The sequence below is a fragment of the Hylaeus volcanicus genome, chromosome 3 (assembly GCF_026283585.1).
Source record: "Hylaeus volcanicus isolate JK05 chromosome 3, UHH_iyHylVolc1.0_haploid, whole genome shotgun sequence".
Taxonomy (NCBI): domain Eukaryota; kingdom Metazoa; phylum Arthropoda; class Insecta; order Hymenoptera; family Colletidae; genus Hylaeus; species Hylaeus volcanicus.
In genome coordinates this window covers 10,337,610-10,361,373 of record NC_071978.1, presented here as the reverse complement: position 1 = coordinate 10,361,373, position 23,764 = coordinate 10,337,610, and the positions used below count along the sequence as shown (strand labels likewise).

Genomic DNA, 23,764 nt, shown 5'->3' with positions numbered 1-23,764 from the left:
AACACAGTATTGCGTGAGCGAAGTGCTTAAATCCGTTTCATAAATAAGCAAATCGAGTTGGAGCCATCATCATGGAAATAACTCGGGAGAAATTAAAGTGGCGAGGATTTCGTGTCGCTGCTCGAGGCGTCTATTTATTTCTTCTTCCATTCCGACAATTTTTTCCCCTCTGTTTTAACTTGATCTTTCTTCGACGACTTCGACAGGCGTTTTCGCCCGAGGAAAGGAAGAGCAAAGAATAATAGCTTCATCCTTTCCCGCAAAAATGCTTTTCGGTAGTCGATAAAACCAGTGAATCGCAAGTAATTCGCGCGATATCCCCGATTAAACGAGATTTACGTTGTGTTCGCAGGAAAATTACCAGTGACGAGGGATACTTTATAGGAAAGAAGTTGGAAAGAAGTGGAGGAAACTGCAAACGTACCGAAAACGCAAAGAAAACTGAAAATCGTCGGTCACCCCATCGATAACTGGTACGAAAAATACTATGGAGGTTAAAGATATTTTATTAAATATTTTCGAATTTTAAAACTCAATTTCAGGATTTAATGAAATTGATATTTCACAATAAAATCTCAAGTAGCTTTTATTTGAAGTACTTCATATATTGGCAAAAATTGTTTAATGTTTGATATCCAAAAATTAATTGAGAGTCCTCTTGATTCGTAAAAATTAGATACGAAATGGAATCTTCCAGCTATTTTTACGAGAGCGATTTTTCATAGAAATTTAATATATTAAAATATATAAAAACTCGTGTAATGAAGCATTTTTAAATAAACGTTGAATATTCATGATTACTCAATGTGAATTATCGAACCTAACGTAATAAATGAAAATCACTCGGTGTATTTAACTTGCTTTGCAACCATTAAAGCTTTGTATGTCTATTATTCGATTAAGTTCGTTCAGTAACAGGTTTCAACAGCAATTATCGACGTTCAGATTAATAATCACTTTTAACAATTATTATTAGTGAAGGAGGATCGATCATTAATCATAAAACGACGCTGAACTGCTACATTCAGAATATCAGTATCCGTTTAGTACAGTTATCATGTAGTCCATATCAATTAAAGATTGAATTAAATAAACTCGAAGCCTCTGAGGCTGACACGCAAGCGATTTAAAATTAAAAAATAAAATTGGATATACTCCGTATTATTTGTATTTTCTTGAAAAAGAAAATTCTAAATCCTCTTTTCGAAAATTCTTCATATATTTATACGTAGTAGTAAACAATGATAGACTGAAGATGCTTTGAAAGTTCTAATCAACGACAGCTGCCCTCTACTAATATCTAAATAATGTTACGAAGTTGCAGGAGAGACAGAGTCAAATATTTCGCAGAGTCTGAACGAAACAATATCCTAGGAACCTGCAAGAGATCAAAACCTCTCCAGACTGGAAGGATCCGCATCAGCAAACAGATAAGGCGCGAATAGGTACATTCCTTTTCTCTCGTGATCTTTTCGCAAAAAGTCCAGGCTTCCAGCTTGAACAGTACTTCTAAAATTAGCACTATTCTCCCTCCGGTTTCATCCCTCTTCGCCAGGGCTTATTATCTCCTACCCGTGGACTGAAAAGCAGGATTGCAGAGGTTGACCTGGTATCCCGCAATGCTCCCTTCGTCATCCGCAAGGACTGATACCCCTGCTTTCGCATTCTGCTCATCGTTCACGATCAATCACAAAGATCTGATAAGTTCTGATAAAGGAATGGCCAATACACTGCCTCCCTCAGCTGTATTCTATTTTCGCAAGCCTTTGGGCGCGAGTGATATATGAGGTGTATTAGTCCGGAGGGTTGAAAGAAATCGATCTAGGCCCCGGAAATCAAGGAATTACTTATTCATAGTATGCGAACGTGTTCGATAAATCTTTTGTAGCTGGCATATTTCTTATCGGGGTTTTTGCATCGTGGACATTTCAAAGCGACGCGCAATGAAAAATTTCCATTTTTATCGGAAACGAAATTAATCGGAATTAATGAAACGCGAGAAAGACGAAGAAGCGGGTTACCGATCGTGGAGATTGATGAAGGACATCGATTATTAGTGGAAATTAAGTGGATTAATCTTTTAACTAGTAACGGATGGCGATGAAATTGTTTTTGTCGTTTTTTCGTTTCTTTCTTGATTATTAGCCGACTGTAGCGAGAGTAGTATAATTGTCTTACTTTTAAATGTTAGAGAATTCCTGTCTTTTTCCTATATGGAAAAATAATAATTCAGTGCAACAAAAATACAATTTATCTAATACAAATGAAACACATATATCGCAAAATTCGTTTGTTGTATACCAGATTCGATAAGCGTCATTAATTCTAAACGTGGCACAAAAACAATATTAATATCTCTAAGGTACTAACATGTACGAAAGAAACTATAAAAAGAAAAAAATTTTAATTTTCAAATTATATATTTTATCGCATTATATATTTAACAATGTTCATTATTCATGTTTCACAGGCTATTAATATCAAACGAAGGTAACGTCTCAGCCATTATTCGCTCATTAGCCACGTTGGAATGTTTTACAGCTCCGAATTTGTAAAAATCTGAGATATAATACATGGAACAGAAATTCCGCGCTAATGCACTTAGTATTTGATTCGATTACTCCGCAAACATGGCACGGCAGCTACCACACTGGTGTTAAAACCTCATCAGTGTCTCGTCTACCCATTATCCTCTTCAACGCACACTCAACGACCATACATTAAGATTAATCTCCCTGCGAATTTATGAAAAATTAAAAACGCAATGTCTCAGTCTTAATATTTCGAGAGAAGCTCATTTAACGATGGAAACTGTTTAAACCATGCATTTAGATAAGTCAAAGTTAACGACACGTTCCAACGGAATTTTAAAATTTAATGGGACACCAGAAACACACGCTGCGTACGTACGTTCCCTCAGGACCATCAATATTAGAACATAACCTGGGAACTCACGACCAATTTGTCACCTGCTATCCTGACAAAGTGATGGTGGTGGATCACGCCCCTTTCCGCTAGCCGTGGAGTTATACGAGAGATAATATGTCAATTTTGCTGCGGAAGGAAATCGAAAAGCTTATGAGATCCCGGAGCAATTTACAGATATGACTCCTAATCGTGGCTACGTACGTGTTCTTCCACACTGTTTGCGAAGCTTCAGATGAAAAGAATTTCTATCTCGCTTTATCTCCACGAATCGCCAGAGTGTTTGTTACGACTGAAATATTAGCTGCAAGATCTGCACTTTGTGAGCAGAGTTGGCTGAATTTTATTGAGAGTAAAGAATGAAAATTCTGGATTTATTCGTGAGGATAAAAACAAATGGATTTTTTTTAGACTGGGGCAAGCGATGCTAAGCTTCTCACGAAAACAGTCAGCGAGGGATTAAATTGTTTTTATTCTCAGCAATAAACCCGCAGATTGTAATTTTTAATGAAAGTAAAAATCTCTATGTACGAGAAAAGTTTACCAACGAATAGACTCTTCTGGTATTTTAAAACAATATCGGTTCAATTTACGTATTTTTAACGTAATCTGATTCCGAGTCTGTTCCCATCCTGATTTATAGCACTGCCTCGTACCTTTTACCACCTTAGTAAACGCGATCTGATTTCCAGCCGTTTCCACTTTCCGTGCCAAGAATTTTCTGCTCCGCTATGTGGAAGCCGATGCAAACGTGTGAAAATTCCTATTTAATTATTGTCGCGCAACTTTCGAAGCGTGAATATACATAGTTCTAGAAACCGATGTCAATAACGGTCTGTAAAATAAATGAAATATTTAAATAATTCTATGAAACTATTTCTTCGTTTCTAGTTTATTATATTAATTTTTATTGTTTTCATTATCAATACTGTGAAACTATTTCTTTTTTTACTAGTTTACTATTTTAATTTTCATTTTCACAAATTTTAATTAAATTCCAACCCTTTGCACTCGAGAGGTGACTCGCAGTCACCACTAGGTTTTCTGTAGGTTTAATTTCTTTGGAATTCGAAATGTCAATAACATGATTGTCGTTGAGACAGAGGTGACCTGATTCTCAAATCTCAAATTAATGATCTCATTTTCGAAGTTAATCTAAGCTTAGCATTCGTGACAATAGAATGCTAAGAAAGCATCTCGAGTTGCTGATAGATACCAGAAAACAAAACCTCGAGTGCAAAGGGTTAATATAAAATTGATTATATCCACGTAATAGAGTAGAAATGACTTTCAGGTACGAATTGAATAATATTTAACTTTTAAGTACAGTTGGTACGTGAACACTGCCATGTTGTTTAAAAAATTACTCTGAAAAAGGCTGTAGCAAATGATAAAAAATAAGGAAAACGGAATTAAATTGTTAGTCACATAACTGAAAACACCGTTGAAATCACACTGGACATATATCGTTTCTGGTTTTGCTGCGGACAAACTGTTTCTCCTACGGACAAATGTACGTGGCGTAATCCAGGCTGAACGATTGCACAAATTTATTAGCGTTCCTGGAGAAAAAGGACACGTAACGTTGTGTACAAAGATACATTACTGTAAACCTTAAAATAAATCTCTAAATCAAAGATTAAGCTTGGTCTCTACAATAGCCAGACAGCATCAAAATAAAATAAGAAATGCTAATAAAAATAATTGTAGAATATATTGCATATCAAACGAATGTCTAAAACGAAGCACTACATTTCTACTAAACATTATATAATTTTCATCAAATTTGAAATATAATATTTTTTAAATATATACACAATACATAACAAAAATGGAAACAACTATTACATATTCAACAAGTTGACAAGAAATTTATTATTCAAATGCATTGCAGATACATTTTGCTTCGGAAACTGTACTATGATATACTTATTCTAAGCTACCTGCTTCTACATTTACTATCACCCAAAAGAAAATAAAACATGAAAAAATCCACCCCATTTTTCGACCGCCTTGATTATGTAATCAACCCTCGCCCCTATCTGGTCGAATAACCGAGGGACTACCGTATACATTTCACGGTTATTTATGGTTATTGGGTGCAATATTGAAATAATTTCCTGTACGATGGAAAGCAAGGCTGTATTCATTCCAGCGCACGTTTTATCGCAGAAAGTGCTCAGCGTATCATATGTATGTATACATGTTCGCATTTGAAAAATACGGATGCTAACACAGTTGTGCGGTCTCGGGGATCGTCATGTATGAAAATCACACGGAAAAAGCCACTGCACGGATTGCTTATTTTACATACGGAATATCCGCTTGGGATTTAGGAAGGTTCTGAAATGTACAGCTCGTTAAAGTCAAATGACGCCAGGGGAAAGTGAGAAAGAGTAATAATGCGGTCCCTATGTCCTCGCGATCATAGTTAAATGTTTGGAATAATATTGCAGACCAGTAGTGCATCTACACTTGCTCTTTAAGTAAAGGAAAATTCAAAAATTTTTATGAAAAATATCAGGCTGTCAGTCATAATATTAAATTGTATTTCGAGACTGGAATACTTTTAACTGTTATATACAAATGTAATTGCCGATAAAATTATTGGAAGACATTAAGGTATAAATAAGCTATTAAATTTGATGATTGGTGAAAAATATCTCAGTAATATATATTAATTTATCATTAATTATTTATATATAATTATACAATCGACGAAGTCATGAAAATCGATTTGCAGGAATAATTGCTTTATTTTATTTGGCTTAAGAATGACACAGGTTGCGAACCACTGGTACAGACACTCTCATTCAATGCGGACGATTGCGAGCTTCTCGTGGGATATCGTATCTAGACTTGAGACACAGTATTCCTACGAGAAGAATAAACTCGAAACAACGAAACTGCAGATCTGATTTTACAGGTACTCGTTTCCCGTGGTATCTCTGAACTTCTGCTTTTCCAGTTCTGTGGTCAGATTAAATTTTTCATAAAATTTCAATATCACGTTTCTCCCGTTTTTAAAGTTTATGTATTTATTTTAATGATATTCTTATTACAAAAATGTGACTGAACATTTTTCAAAAAGTAAATGCACTTTTCGAAACCCTTCATTAAAAATCTTGCTTTGAAGTAGATAAAATAATTGGTATACCATTTTTATTTGTTAATATATTCATCTTCTTTCTTCCAGATGTAGACAAAGAACATTTCAATGATAAATTATACAAAAATTCGTCACCAAACAATACACGAAAATTGTCTAATTTTATTTAGAAGTCCACATTTAATACTTTCACAGCAACGGCTCTATCGCGATCATTTTATCGCCACAAGTCCTCTCTCGAAATCGATGATTCGCCGTGGAATTCAACGTTATCAGTTACAGGGCTTCGTACTTGACTCGCCACGATCAGGGGTTCAATTACGGTAAAGGAGAATATTGGACGTGTACGGCAGCGTATCATCAATAAGCAGAATTGCAGGATTTACGTTTCCGAAAACCCAAGATTTCATCAGCGTGAACTAAACGATGAATCATTGAATGCAAGGGGGAATTTCAAGGGTTAAAATGACGTCGAATATTCCGTTTGCGTAGAGGCTTTCCACTACTGATCTTCAAAATAATATTATACGAATCTTACTGGTTCGAATGTGGAGAGTTTTTCATCTCCCAAACATTCTTTTCAACTTGAATAAATTGAATGCAGAACGTATAACTATTTGAAATCCTTCCGTGAATTAGTTTGTATTCTTGTTTAATATTCATAATTTTAGTCAACTAATTGGTTTAAGATTTTCATCTGCATTTTCCGCTGAATAATTATTCTCTGTTCATCGTCGTTAAATACATGGTTTATTATATGTTACTCGTCAATATGACGTAGTCGTTAATTTATTTTCTACTAGAATCCAATATTAAAAAAAAGAACTGTATTTTTCAGGTATAACGATACATTAGGTGTACAAATGAACTCTTGATTAAAAACTCAGAAATAATTTCTGTCACCTAATATTTATCATGAAAAGTGAATTTCAATTTCCTATCAGAAATTAATATCTGAAATCAAAGCTACAAACTTTATTCGCTAAAATTTCGTAATTAATTTAAACGTCAGAGGTACGCTGCTAAAGAATAATAATGAACTTCTTGAAAACTTGTCCTAAAAAGCACTTTTCTTCAAAGTGAAGTCTTCGGTTTTTTCAATCTCATTATCCATGTTGCTTATATCAGTTTCCCTATTCAGTCAGTATACGGAGCTCTTTCATTTTAGACACGATAATCGAGTGGGTGTACTTTGGGCTTTTCTTCTTTTTCCAGAAGTCGGATGCCTCATAAGCGGCTGTGTCTGTGGCCTAATGAAAAAAGTTTCCAAGCTTTTGATTCGGGAAAACTGCATTAACATCGACAGAGCAGATGGGACACAAACGCGGAATGTATGTCAATTTCATCCTCTAATCCTCTGCAAAGCAATACTTATTAAGATCGTGACCAGATAACTGGACTTTACCAAGTTAAATCTGATTTGATAAACCAATCAAGAATCTGACTCAATTCCAGTTTCATCAGCTTATCCACTAAATACGTAATTATTGTTATATATTTAAAAATATTATGGTCATACTTGTTATATAAATTAGAAAGTAATGTTATTATTAATTCATTCCTGAATTCGTCACCACTTTCTAACATAGCAATAGTTTTTAAAGTTTCGTAAAAAGTAAAGCAAATTTTTGGACCGCAGAAATAGGACGCACATTTAGGTAATGAATTCCGCTGAAGTATATTTTTTCAATTTTAGTCATCCATTACACCGGGTACATTAAATATTTAGTGTGTCAACGTTAACATCCGGAGAAATTGTATTTTATAAAAAATATCGAACTCCTTTTATTTAATGCGACTCCTGAACGGTGAGCCAATACAGTTTTCCCCGTATTTTCATTACGCTTTGTTATTGATCCTCCTAACGGTTTAGTTGAAAGGAATTCGTTTCTTTCCATTTCGCAAACGATAAATTTGTTGGAATGTCGCGCAATTTTCATTCACCCGGGCAAATCTACTAATCCAAAACACGAATTCTTTCCAACACAAGCTGCAATATATATTTTCATTCATTCTGGATCAAAATAAAAAAATAGAAAATTCCAATACTGTTGACAATTTTGGAAATAAAGATTCACGTGTGCAACCCGTTTTCACGAAAACAAGAAAAAATGCAAATACCAACAAAACAATGACTTAGAACCTCCCATTCAATATCACGTGTACTATGACATATACGATAAATAAAATATTTCAAAATAAAGCTCCACTATTTTCAGTACTCTTCAAACAAAATACTACTTTTAAATAGAATTTAACAAATTCACTGCAATAAATAAACTAATTTATTTCTATAGTTATGTGCTGGATTTAAACTCGAATCACTCTCAAATGACGTGGAAAGCAATATTCTCGAGGGTGAAAACCGTCAAAAGTGTTTTCTGCTGGACAGGGTCACGCATGCCGACGGTCCCCTTAGTTTATATAAAACCTTAATGCGTCAGTGTCCAAAAAGTATACAGACAGCGTCCCTGAGATTTTCACTTCCGACATCCAAGTGCGTTACGGACTTTACCCCTTAATGCTTTCACGACCTCCCTATATTTCTCTACTCCAGTATACCTACGTGTCACGCATATAAGTTCCTCCATTAAACCACTTTGTATGTCACGGAACTCGAGAGATCAGTAAAAGTTTTGTAACGTGGGATACAAAACGCTTAAAGGCAGACCTGTCACGAGGGGATCGTTTTTTAACGGCTTATTCTACTTAATGTCTGACCAAGCATTGTCCTACTCTACTTAAACTCACTGAAGGCGGGTTTTGGTGGCTTAGTCTACTCGAAATGAATGACTAGAAGTTATTAAATGCGGAATGCTAATAATATCAGTGGTATTTGTCGAATACAAATATTAATCTTTTATAAAAAATAATTTTTTTTAATTTTAGACATTTTGAAACAAACTCTTCCATAAATTGGTACCTATAATCAAGCAGCTTCCTTTGAGTTATAAACAACTGATATAAAAAAAAAAACTAATCTTGAAAGCTGCATTTTAGTTATATTTAGTGTGTAAAGGTATTATAACAATTATACACAAGATATTATAACTAGACTACGAATGTTTATGCAAATTCACATCTTTATATATACAAATGAAAAATAGAAACATAAATTAAAGTATGTTTTGACTTCTAAATGTTGCAATGTATACTTTATTTTGTACATTTGATATATTTATTCATTTTTTTTTCATATCCTTTTATACTTTTGCACATATACATTTGTCATTAATACTTAAATATCAGCAAATCTGTTCATAATCACTTATTTTGTCTTGGTTTATGCTCTAGGGATCCCAATCATGGAATCGAATAATTAAAAAGCTTTTCACGAATCGTTAGATTAACTTTTCGTACTGGATAGTCTTTTGTCAAGCGTTGATTAAAATTAGCTTTATTTATCGTCATGGTATGTTAACGCCCACGGCCAGCCCAGTTCGCTTTCAATTTCGTCCAGCCATATACCATACACTCTTTTCTTATACCGCTGAACCTCCGGGAGCAGTTCACTCGGATGTTTTGAGCGCTTGTGATTTATGTCTGCACCTATTCTACGGACTCTAGGCATTCTAGCTTCTACAACGTAAGTTATGTTGTGTAGCGCCAGTTAGGATGAAGACCGTGAGCGAAATAGCTGAACAGCGAGTGAAAAAAAGGGTACCCAGTCGAGTTTATGTTCAGAGAAGGTGAAACAAAGCTCGTGCATTTCGCTAACCCCCAGAGAAGTACTCAAAGGACCCAACGAAGCTATTGGTGCTCGCGAGTTTATGAAAATCTCGCGAAGAAAATATTGTGGGAACTGATAGAGGAGTTTTATCAAATGTATTCAAACAGAGGGGAAAATATTTCAGACGCATAATTTTGATGCCGATATAGTCATCGACTTTCAATTTATTTTATCGACATAATTATTTATCATTCGATGAAAGCTTTATATATTATTACTTTTGGTATACTATATATTTTGAACTCATTAATAATTGTGATGATTTTTTCTTTACCTAATTTCGACGGTGACCTTATTGTAAATTATACAGGTATGCGGAGCTTTAATTAAAGTATTCGTTAAAGGCGGGTGAATTATAATTTAAATTAAATTTTTGTTCGCAGAGTTAAATGTTTGTTCAATTTCAGAGGACAGCGTAAGGCGAGAAGTGCATCAGAAGTAGCTGAGAGTAAAACAGTAAACATGGAAGAGAATGAAAAGAAGGAGAAGAGGAGAAACTAGTTCACTGGGTTTTTTTGAAAGATGACTCCAGCGTAATGTATAGACACACGGCGACTAACGATTTGTCGAACAGTAGCACTTGCCATAATAATACCAAAATAATAATAGCTGCCACACGTAATAGGATAATATTCAATGATATTCAATGATGAAATTACTTAACCGATATTGTAAACATAATTCTAACACATTCATTTGTGTACACTTTGATACCATTACTCGTATTATAGTTACAAATTATACATGTATCAATATATTTTTTAAATATTCCTTTAATTCTTCCAACGTTCCTCTTTGTATTAAAAATAATTAACGTAGGAGAACCCGATAATAAGAAATATCGAAAATATTAACATCCAAATATTAATAAAATACATATAATATGTTAGAAGAACTTTCCTTTCAAAAAAAGAAGCATACGAGCGTATAAAAAGAAAGCCGAACTCTGAAAGGGATCATAATTAATGCAGCATTCTCTCGATATTATTAATCAGTTCAGCGATTAGAAATAAGATGGACGAAATTCCAAGCGGAAATAATTCGACGCAGAACTTCCATGAACAATTTCCACGCGGGATGGTAAATGTAGGAAATTCCACGCGCAGCGAACGAAGAGTGTAATTTACAGCAGCCAGAGAGCGAGGTCACTGTAACAGAGACGCTCCTATGGGCGCAGTTTCGATGGCCTTGGATTTCCAACTTGAGGACCTACGCCTACAGCGACACAAGTAGCGCCTCGAGAAGCGAGGAAAGAAGGAAATGTGTTTTCAAAGCCCCCTAGCTCATCCAGAAAACAAAGGGAGTTTTTTCGCAGGTCGAAGAGCGAACAAGGTAAAAGATGCGTTGTGCTCTCTCGCTATTATCACGAGCTAATTGTCTCCAAAGTAATGAACCCCACCCTGAAATTTCACCGGAGAATAAAAGCATATTGATTATATTATAATTAATTGTTAATCGATCGCTTAAAAGGGGGAATAAGGTCGATTTAAAAATTTCATTTCCTGCCGTTTGAACTAGAAATATTGTCAATAATTGTTCTTTCTGATAGTCTTTTTTTCTTCGGTGCCTTTATTAATGTAATCGATGATTGTATATCACTCGACAGTGACAAGAGACGAAGCGATAATGTTATGTCAATAATGATGTGACTTACCTATAGGATGTCACCGGTACTGGCAGCTCTCGTGGTTCTCGTTAATGGTCCCAACTGCCTGTTCGGGTCCGGCCGTGGCCTACAATATATTATTTTTCGAAAAGCTTTCCGAAAACTGTCACTCAGAAAGGCGTAGAGAATAGGATTGACACAGCTGTTCGTGTACGCCAGAATGTGGCTCGCAATTTGAAACATTATCGTCGGCGTTGTCAGTGGATACACTCCCAACGATTTAGTCACCAGGATTACCTTTTGTGGACAAAAATACGTGGAAAATGTTAGATTCGATAACTTTATAAATAAAATCAATTTATAGTATATCAATCAAATCAGAAAAATACGGATGTTAGATTTTTAGTTTGAAGTTAATTTAGTTTGGAATTAGTTCGTTAAATGAATTTGTCGGAATTTGTATGGACGCTTGTTTTAATTAAAAAAGTAGATCATCAGGTTGGTATATCATAGCAAATGAGACAAAGAATTCAATTAAGCGATTTCAATCTTTTATGGTCAGTGTCTACCAATTATTCTGATGAAGGTATTTTTTTTTTGAGATTCTTGAGTTTGACTTTTTTGAGAGATGTAATCTGTAATCATTATCACTAAAATTTCCAAACGAATAGCATTAATTGTCGCTCGATAATTGTTCACTTCTGGGTTAAGTACCTATTCCCCACGAAACACATCGAATTACCACCGAATTTCACCGCACAATTTCCTTCCAGGATTTATCTGCCATCTCCATTAGCGCGGATAACGTTGCAGTTAATTACGTTACGCTCGTATGAGCCATAAATTTTTCCCTCGGAATGTCTTTCTCCAAGTATCATTGGAAACACATGGATAGCTATCAATCCCAAGATAGCATACCTCGATTATTATTACAAGGATTTCTGCGACAACCAAACCGTTAATTCACGGATGGATTATTACATCGACGAGTATTCGAATACTTGTTACTCGGCACCGAACAATAGACAGGATCCGAATGAATTTAATCTGCTGATAAATTTAATTCCTGATCAAAAAGAAATCGACTGGAATGGACGGTGAAGTTACATTTGAAATGCATAGTTACTGGAATATTTGTCGCTGATATGAAATTATATTCCCTTGAGTCAGTAAAACTGTCTCCAAAAATTTAGATGAATTGCATGACATATTGCAGTCGAAAAATGGGGAAATTAGGAAAAGTAGATTTTGTTCATCATTAACCCATTCACTGGCAACTACGAGATTTCTCGTAGTTCAAATTGATTAAGTCAAGGGACAAGTTTGCAGCTTTTTGAATCACGAATTATTGCACAAATTTAATAACACTTTTTATTATCAAAAGAATAACCTAGATTACACATCTGTATTAAATCTTGGAGCCCAAGGCAAAACGCCCTAATTTTAAAATATGGATTTTATTTATTAATTTATTAATTTATTTATTAATTAATGGATGTATTTATTAATACTAATGACTTTCTTAAGATCTTAGTTTCAATTGTAATTCAAAAATTGACACGTTAGAGTAATGGAAGCTTGAAGAGGACTCAAAACGTTACGTAACAAATAACGCTTGCATTGAAACTAATAAATAATAGTCCTTTTATAATCTTTATTTTTATTATACAGGGTGTTCCTAAAGTCTGAACAGATAAGGGATGAACAAAATTTTCCAGATATGATACGAAGGAAATATAATTATAGTTACTAACATTTCCAGTCTGTGCAAACTTTCGCGACACCCTATAGAGCTTTATGAAGTGCTAACCTGTATAGGACACCAACAAAATGCAAAAACGCCGACGACGACGAGCACCAGCCTCGTGACGCGTCTTCTTCCACGTCGACTCTCGGCGCTAACGCGAGCGGCGCGCCAGAGTCTGACGAGCATACAAATATAAAAGAAGCATATCAGCATCAACGGCAGCAAGTAGCTCATCAGGAAAAAAGTCATCTGGAAGAACGGCCAATCGTACTGCGGTAGGATTCGACAGGCCGTCAGATTACTCGCCGGCGTGGTGTCATTGTCCTGAAACTAAAGTGAACGGTTTCGTTAAAAATGAACAATACATATATAAGAGCTTAAAAATGAATCAATACAGATCACAGGAAATTATGGTGCATCATATTTTCCACAAGTCTCAGAAAATTGTTCGTCCTTTGTATAATTGTATTATTATAAAACAGTGAAGGAACGATAAAAAAAAAATAATTTCTTAAGAAGGTTACAACTATTTAATGAAAATAAAGTCTTATGTTATTAAGAATAACGATTGGAGTAGTAGATAAAACAACAGTGAAAATAATTTCTACGGTATTATTGAAGCAAACAAAGTTAATCGCCAAGACTTAGAAGAGTTCCAATTTACCAATTACCTGAACGCTTTTAAAAAGGCAAGAACCTCGCGATATACCAGCTATATATTTACGGAGTTTTATGGCAACTGTTCCAGTATGAACGATTACAGCTGGTTGGCTGACTTCGTTCATTTAATTCGAAAGTAATTACAGCGAGAACACTCATTGGGGAATTATTGGATGGACGGCAACGGTAGATTTTCTATCGATCGACTTCAATTTTGCTGTATTATTAGCAGAATTCTGTTTCCAATTTTCTGTTTTTCTTATAACATCGAAGTATAAATTGCAGTGATGCAGTAAACACCGTATAATCGGTTTTTTTAAATATTCATTCAAACAAACAAATTACATATTTTACAGACCAAAAGTATAGGATCAAACTTTGCAGAAAATATGTGAGTATAATTAGTAGAGCTCAGACATTTCAATTTTTGCAGTTTTAAAAAGGCAGTTGCCTTAAAAGAGAGGTACATGCAGAAATATTTATATAAAAACACCATATGATGAATTGTTATCAAATTTTCCTTTGAAAATAGTATATTGAGTTTAAACTCGTTTAAACATTATTTATAAAATACCTTATTAACATAGTATCTGAATGAGAAGCTTGGGTTTATATAAAAAATTTGGTGTCTAGATATCTGGTTCTATGTTGCATAATTTCAAACGTCCACGAAGCTCGGAACTTATTGCCGTTGATTATTCATTTTTCAAATATAACATAAAAAAATGTACATTCAGATTTCATATATATTCATTGGCTGAGCAATCACTCCAGTAAAGTCACCCAGACGACGAGGAAAACATGTAATTTTTCTTTAGATATGGAAGTGCTTATATTCTCATTTTTTATTATTTCATATATAAAAAAGGTCAACCATCATCTGTACAGTTCGTAGCTCATACAATTGACTTTCTTTCATTCCTACTAAAAAGTTTGATACATTAAAAAATATGTCTGGTGCTACAGCTATGCTCCACAGTGTACGTGTCATATAATATGAACAGTTCTCGAAAAGGATCTTAAGAATTTTGCTGTTATCAAACATCGAAATTGGATTCGATACAACGTATGGGATGTTTCTAGGTCCTTTTTTTCGCACACTGATTTCATTCGGCTGCCTACATCGCACGGACGCGAAAAAATTCTGTCCAGCTAGTGCGCCCAGCCCTTTTGATTCACTCGTTCAATCCGGTTATTCGTTATCGATTGCATTGATACTCTCAACGAGTGGATTTCGGTACTATAAAGTGATTAAGAACTCGATTGCCCAAAAAACTTACTATTCGGTGTTCTGCTTGTTTTCTGAACTCGCTGAAATTCGGGAATACGATTACGAAACAAAGCGTACGCTGCTAACCATGGTCATGGGTCGCTCTAGCTTATTGTTTCTAATGGTTTTTCTAAAAGATGCTTCAAGATTTTTTTAATACTATTTTTATATCATTTGAAGGCGCTTTAGGATTTTGTTATTGAAGTTTAAATAAGAGTTTAAATGTTCACGTATGAAATGCCAAAGTTCCTTTTGAAAAATCCTTCGTAAACATACGTGATATAAGTGTTACTGAATATAACAAGTCTAGAGAAAAAATAAATATAATCATTAAAGTAAAAGTTTCACTATTTGAAAGTCATTTTCATTATAGATTGATTTTTATTATCAAAAATTTGTTTGTTTTTGCATTAGATTGAAAAGAAAAATATGGATTTATCATTATTTTCTAGAACTCGCGGAGGCAACATGTTTATATCTCAATAATTTATTTTCTATGTATTAGTCCTTATTTCCCATGCATTGATTTTCATATGTTGAACAGATCTCGGATTTATAATAAATCTATCTTTGCATAATAAAAATCAGAACATCTTTCTGCTACATTATCAGTCGCTTTAAACAATTTGTGAAATATATCCTTTGATACAGCTTCCAATTTATCTTTTCGTGATCTTTTGTTTGTCATGTGTCCATTTTAATTTATGCGCGATTTCCTAAACGCAAACACGTCACTCGTTCCTGTAAACAATGTATCATCCCGTAACCTATGAATCTTGCGTCATCCCAGCTCCGTGTCCCTCGCGAAACTTCCTAAATCTGCCCTTATCCTATCATCCACTCAGCTATTTCCAAAATCCTTCAAAGCCATTGTATATATTTCCTCGAGACGGAGTCTTGACTCTAAAATTTACTAGTACTACTACTATATCGTATCACTTTCAGTCGCTATAGTTCCTTCTACTTACTTCGAATTCAAAGATCAATCTGTATCTTTTGCACTAATGACTTGCATTCTCCAGAAAATAAAGTTACCAAATCTAACTGAAATGTATAAATATTTGTAATAATATTCTGCACACATTTCTCAACACATTTCTCAAAAAAAAAAAAATTGTATCATTTTTCTAGTAGCGTTCAAAGAGTAATAAAAATATCGAATATCAAATAAAAAAATGTTAAGAAGCGAAAAAATATGTATGTGTACGAATAGTTTTATTCGATACAACCAAACAATGAAACATGTCAACAATAGTTGAAATAGAAACGGATGGAAAAGGAAAACAAATCAAAAAAATATCAGAGAATATAAAATGGAAGTTTTACAAAAGGAAAACTAGATCAAAGATAGAAAAGAAAAACGAATAAAAAAAAGTATCATAGGAAACGAATTCATCCACCTCTACTTAATTCGAGGGAATTTAATTTTTCAGCGTTAATAAATGACTTACCTCGCCGTGAACAACGAGGGCAGGCGTGGAGATTGTGAAGATCATCGCCCAAGCGATGCAAATAGCGAGGATCGCGTGATTTTCTGTTCTCCATGACCTCGATGTGACTGGATGAACCACTGCCAAATATCTGGATCAATTAGAACGCAATTCTTATTCTTATGGTTTTAGGGTTACAGAATGTAACGGTCGACAAATGTTTCACGACTGATCGATTACTAAATCTCAGAAGCATGTGCTAATTCAACTGTTACTCTGATGACGCGATCAGACTATCAAAACTATGATTTAATGCGTTCAATGTTATGAATCAAACGTACGAAGACGAATCATCGCGCTTATAGCCTTCTTCGCTAAATGATCACTTTAACAGAAGTTGCGCGCATTTCATTTGCATTTGAAACCGAGCTATGTTGAACATTAGAATGATAACTAAAGGTCGTTAAGAGCCATTTCTTTTTACGATAATAAGGCAGTCGTGCTTCATTAAAGTAAGTTTAAAGATTAAATCCGTTTTATGCTGTGTACAACAAAGGGAGATGCAAACGATCTCGTGTTTCTAATGGAAAAGAAAAGTATTTTCTGTATTCAGCATTGTAGATGTAATAGCTTTTAAATGATTCTAATATAACATAATTTTATGTAATATGTTTTATATTATATTTTATATAAAATATAATATTTAATATACAATATTCTATATAATATAATTCACTTAATTGCCAGAATAACAGTAAATACAAACAAAATCCCAGCATTTTAACTGAACTTTACTAATAATCTTTTATTTTAATGAATAAAATTTTTTTCTATCATTTTTAGAAGGAAATGGGTACGTAATACGTTAAAAATCGTACTGAAACAAACATTAACACGTATGCTTTTTTCTAAACGTTTTATATATCGTGTGCCAAGCAAAATAAATGGACAATCATTCACGCTAATTGACTTGGATAACAGCCAATGGATCAAAATGATGCATGCTATTGGAGATTCCCGTTTAACCTAGTTGTTAATTGCAAATTTGAAGCAGGCAAACAATACAAAACGTGATTGTATTAATTATAGGAGTTGCCGATATTGTGAGCTAATATTAAAACGAGTGCCAAATTGCACAATTTTACATTATAAATTGGAATTCTAACGTCTATTGTTATTTAATTTTATAATTATTTAAAATATTATTTTATTTTATAATTCCGTGATATAATTGTGAAATTGTTCTTCGAAATGATACCAGGTAACATTATAAGTATATAACAATTTCGTATTTAAAACCACTAATAATAAAATAATAAAAAATTCTATGTTTATTATCCAAACTAAAGAAGAAAAATGTGTAAAGGACTTTTAAAATAAATCCTATTTGTTGCATATCGTTTTGAGGTTTATATCTTTTGTTCAATTTGGAATAAAAAATTAACGAAATAATTCGTAATTCCTAGAACCGGAGTGAAATGATTAAAAAAAATATACATGTCGAATTGAGTAACCTCCTCCTTTTCGAAGTCGGTTTGAAATTTATACGAACAAGGAGAAACCGAAAATTGAAATTATTATAGCGATAAAATCTGCAGCTTGAAGCCTGGGAGGAAATACTGTCACAGTGATCATTGAAAACGTCGGGGACACGATAAAATAAAAAAGCTCGGAACGCAATGTGACGTGAAGAAAATTCTGATACGGAATAGGAAATGAGGGAATCGCACGTTCCGAGAGAGAATCAAGATTCTTTCGTCCGTATGACATTTACAAGCACAGCACGTGATTCCACAGCCGACATTACTGCGCCATGCGGTACATGGAAATGTAACCGGAAATAGTGCCGATATTTATGGGCCAAGAATTGGTTACATCTTCACGTGTTACGCCGAGAATCGAGTTTTGCCATGTGGCATCCCTCTCCGAATATGTCCTAACAAACCGCACGCGATCGAACCGCCACACCAAATACAGAATTAAATACACAATTTACTTACTTGCGTTGTTAATATACGTTCTATACTGAACACTGACAACAAGAATGAAAAGAAAGAAACGAACACCAGATATATAATCTAATATGTGATTTATTTATGGCAGTATAAGTATTACGAATGTGAACAAATGTCACTAAAATTGAGAAGATCAAAAGGAAATAACAAGAAAAAGAATCTCGACAATACGAACAAAGTAACTGAAGATAAAAATACTTGGAAGGTATTGTTGCGACAGTATGATTAAAATTTTTCAATACATCCTTTAATTACTTAAAAAAATTTAATTTCAGTTCAAATTCAAAGTTCAAACCTGTCATTAGAGGTATGTCGAGTGTAAAATTCAAATTATTCATTCGGGAAAGTTTCTTACCTGTCGAGGCTCATGAGAACCAAAGTGTAAACACTGGCATAGGCGGTAACGATGATGAGGTATTGAACGATCTTGCACCAGATGTTGCCAAAGGGCCAAAAAGGTAACACGAAGTCAGTCGCGGTGAAGGGAATGCAGAAAACGACGAACAACAGATCGGCGACGGCTAAATTGATGATTAAAATGTTCGTGGTCGATCTCATGCCAGGATTTGCAGCAACGACGGTAACCACCAAACAGTTCCCAACGAATCCTAGGATACCGATCATGCCGAAGAATATCGGCACCACTATTGCCACGATCCTCTCCACTTCTTTCCGATCGAATTCGGATTCAGCGTCTTCGACATTTTTCTCTGTTTCGTTGTAACGTTCCATCTCTTGAAACATTGTGTATCGCAGTAAACGACTTTGTTAAAACGGCATTGTTACAGCCATTTTTCATACGTTTCTTAAGCGCTTGATCGCTTCGTTATTACTCCAGTTGTTTAAAGAAAACTTGAGGGATTTCATATTTTGTACAACGTAGTCGTGAATGTTTAAAAACTTTGGTTTCTTCTATTATTTTCGGTAGCAGTTTTATTCTTCCATATCCGTTATATATGTTTGTTAAACAAGTTTTCACCAGTTAAATCATGTTTTGATCTTTCGTGCTTCTAGCATTCGAATTCTTCGTTGTTTATATAATTTTTAGCCCGTTTGCTTTTTAACTTCTGTGTTTTTAGATTAATATTGGTTTTCCTTGGCGCAGGAAAAATATGTTCAACTTTCTGTGCACCGCTCACACACCTGAAAATGAAAACATTTTCTGTTTAATGAAATTGAATACATAATGAATTATGTATATTATCATATAAACGAAATTGAAAGAATGTTTTATTAAAACATTTCCAGTTGAAAGTAGAAGTTAAATATAATACAAACGCAATTTGTGTCCTAATTTAAATAACATTTTATTTTATGTACACTTTAGGCAACAAATATACCTTGGAGCCTTAAATCAGAAAAGAATTTGAAAATATTCAAAAACTGAACCAATTAATTTATTAATCAGAAGTTGAAATAATTTATAGTTAAAGAGCTTTATCATTGATAATTCAAAAAATGATTTATTGAAAGATATTTGACTAACAAATTGTATATAGTCAAAATTTGGCTAGTCGAACTTGTAGGAAAATGAAAACTATTTCGAGTTGTAGAGGCTGAGTTAGAAAATTCGATTTGCAAAAATATCTACGAAAGATAAATAGAATTAGCGTCTACGAGTTGGCGAAAATTAAAAATTCAATACTTTTCTCATTATACTGAAGTCTGAAGTCGCTTCAACATCACAAAGGTATGATTATTAACTACTAATTACTAAAATGACATACTGTGATTAATGGTCTTAGCTATCTTGATTTTTTTGAATTTTCTAACTTGAACAGCCTTCATTTATTGAGGAATATAATAGACTAACAGAACTTGAGTGTTCTTAAAATTCGGCACCAATATTCATAAGTTTATTGATTGAATTCTATAATATAGATCTACTCCAGATTTATGTAAACTAAAATAGCGTGAGATAATATATGTAGTTCAAGAGAGACATAACAATTACAATCAATCAATATCTACATTAGTAAAATTCCAAAACCTGTTTAAATATATTCGTTAAATATATACATTATATCAAAATGTAGAGATCAAGTGACTACATCTACATCTGTCTAAACTATATTTCTTATTACTTTCTGAATTGTCAAAGTGTCCCGAACATGAAGTAATAAAATTTCAATTTATAAAGGCTTTCCTGCTAAAGAGGTTTGAATTGCAGAGGTCCGATCGTACGTATAAAATTATACACGTGCGAGTATATACTTTTAGTGTGTCAAACAGCATTCTGGGTCTGCCGAAACAAACGAATACGATGGAATCGCTATGCAATTTCATTTAGTCTGTGGTTACATTGCAAGCGTGAGTGGTCACATTGGAAACGAAATGGTCGCGCAATATACCTTGTATTGCAGGGGAAAAGAAGAATTAACCCTGATTTGAGGGGAATGTGAACAGTTGGAAGTAATTTTGTTTACTTACAGGCTATATACATTTTGGATAAAATGTCTGACCCAATGGCGACTCGAAATTCCTTCTACAATTAATTTTTCTTTCCCCGGCCATAGTTTAAATTGGTTTGTGTTTAATTAAAATTCCAAACGCCTTAATCTAATGTACAACATTAAATACTACGTGATCGTTGTCCTTCTCGAATGTTTAACAGCAGAATGCAACAAACGTAGGTTTGTTTCTTAGAGAACAATAAGATTTTTTACAAGAAATATCTATAATTAACTATTTTAGGGCATACAGAAGAATTCCAAAAATAATTTCCAGTTCCGTCTTAATCACTTCGAAACAGTTACATACTTCATCAAACGTTTCTTCTTGTTACTAATCATGGCCGATTTGAATGCAGAATTATCTCTTAACCAAAGTTTCTAATCGATATCTGAAATGCGCATAGACCAGGGAAATCGGTTACGTACTACTATGATTGAACCCAAAATCGCTCTAACTCGATCTTGGGCCACTGGAACAAAACGGTATTCATGTGTATTCGCGAAATCGCTCTAACCATGACCACCGCTTTATGAGACCGAATCGTTTGATTACACTCACCATGTAACTGGCAGCTTAAGCTATCCAGAGGCGGAAAGATAAAAGAGAAATTGAAATTAGACCCTGTAATTACACGTTATCAATATGGATCTTAAAGTAAGTCAATGAAAATAATTTATTTGAATTAACGTAGACCTATATTGCGATATAATAATAAAAAGTAAATATCAAAACAATTATGGAGTAAAAGAAGAGAAATTAAATTATCATTTGTTATTATCGTCATTACTTAGTTTGTAAACTGTTACAAAATGAAATGCTACACTCATATTTATGTGTAGACTTAATTGAAACATCTGTTCTAGGATGTTTCTTCAATGAACTTACGTAATGTGTGTCATAATTCCAATTGTATTATTTAAGGCTTGTTATTGTGAGCACATGATGCAATAGTAAGTAATTTAATCAATGCAATCAAATGTAATCAAATACAAACATTTGAATACATTGCAAATGTAACTGCTGTCTACTTATTTGAGATTGAAATGGCCTAGAATAAAAATGCATATTAGAGTCTGAAATATATTATTGATAGCGCTTGATCTTCACATCCATTAGTAATTAATCTAAGCGTGATTTGTAAGTCTGAATCGAACTTGTTCTATATTTAGTTAAATACTATTATATTTAATTCATGTAATATTAAAATAAAATGTTATTATTATCATACTGCTAAATAGCAGTAATTACAAGTACTCTTCTCATATATAAAGCAACGTTTACTCGTTTTCGTTCAGATGTCAGAGTTATTTTCGTTTAACGCCTTTCTAAGGATTAATGAGTGGTTTAAAAAAAAAATAGAAAGGAATAGAAATTCACCCATTTTGGGACACATTTGATTGGTCACAGAGCCTTATCGAAATTCAGGTCACGTTAAGAGCACGTGCGATTCCCACTTCTGTCTCCATTAAAGTGCTTCATTTAACTTTCAATTTCACTTAGGCGAAGATAAATAATACGAGATCAACATAAGCCCGTACATAAAATATGATTAAACGAAGTTACACTATTTGCAGAAACTGAGGACTTTAACTTGTAACTTGTAAAATTTAACTATCTTACATACTATATAAGTTTTGTCTTACTTTTGTATTAAGTATATTCAGACCTTTAATAGAAATTATATCCAACAGTTTTTATAACCTTAAATAACTAACTAGTTTAATGATTTCGAGATTTTTATTTTTTCCTTTAAATGTTTTAATGAACTTCGTGCACACCTTTTTTTAAATAAATGGAATGCTTCTTTGTCATAAATTAATCATATGAAAACCATGCTTTAATTCAATTATCAAATGTGTTATCTTTATATATTTATTTTTGTACCACTAATTCATACACCTATGCATTTATATTATTCTTCTATTATTTTCTATGATTCTAAGAATATTTATACGTTTTGCTAAAGTTTCTTTTCTAACACACCTCATGGTTTTGTTCTATGATTCCAAACGAATATGATTCCAAACGAATATGATTCCACTACAGTACTTTATTCCGCTATCTACCGGTCCTTCAAATCGATTGTATCTATTTTATTTTTAGAAAGCGACAATACTTTCTTTGCTGACAAAGAACAGAATTACGATTCCAAGTGTTCCCTTTATACTGCGTTACTTTACTCCACACTGTATATCCACCAAGTGTTTCCTATACTTTCCTGAAAATACTTCTTCAAACCACAAAATACCAACAAATTTTCAAAACATATTTCTAATCGTGCTCCAAATAAATATCTACTACTCGAAAACACAACGTTACAGACAGAAACGAAAAGAACTTCCCTCCTTTAATTAACTCGACTCTTTCCGTGTAATAAATCTCTTCGCGCCACTTTTCCCCCATTTCTTGCGCGTATTTTTCCCTTCCCCTTGAATAATGATTGAATGATTCAGTCTTGGGGCAATAAAAGAAGTAATACGAAGGCAGAAAGTTACAACCGTACGTTAGTTGATCCTCCCTTTTTTATGATTAATATGTTTTGTAGAGAAACATGTTAGCGTTAAGATTTCATGTTAGTTGAGAAACCTTTCTAAGATAAATACACCTAATTTCGACACGATCCAATCATCGACACTTTAAATGTACTAGATTGAAACGATTATTGATAGTTTCAATAATTTACGATTAATTTATCTTCTACGGTATATTATCTTTACTATAATTTAGTCTGGGTGTATAATACCAAGGATATCTAGAATTTACTTGCTTTCAAAAGATGTATTTTGTTTCTCCTAGCTTAGTATTGTAGAGAAATCAC

At 33.5% G+C, this 23,764-nt stretch overlaps 1 protein-coding gene across 1 annotated transcript in view; it reads right to left on the bottom strand.

Moving 5' to 3' along the window:
* The window catches only part of LOC128874366 (allatostatin-A receptor-like), a 44,658-nt gene that overhangs the window by 17,598 nt on the left and 3,296 nt on the right, over window positions 1-23,764 (bottom strand). The window contains exons 2-5 of the mRNA XM_054119058.1: window positions 18,848-19,635; window positions 16,499-16,628; window positions 13,181-13,447; window positions 11,419-11,667 (exon numbers count right to left, since the gene is read on the bottom strand). Coding sequence (XP_053975033.1) covers window positions 11,419-11,667; window positions 13,181-13,447; window positions 16,499-16,628; window positions 18,848-19,236 — 1,035 coding nt within the window. The 5' untranslated portion in view covers window positions 19,237-19,635. The remainder of the gene's footprint in view (window positions 1-11,418; window positions 11,668-13,180; window positions 13,448-16,498; window positions 16,629-18,847; window positions 19,636-23,764) is intronic.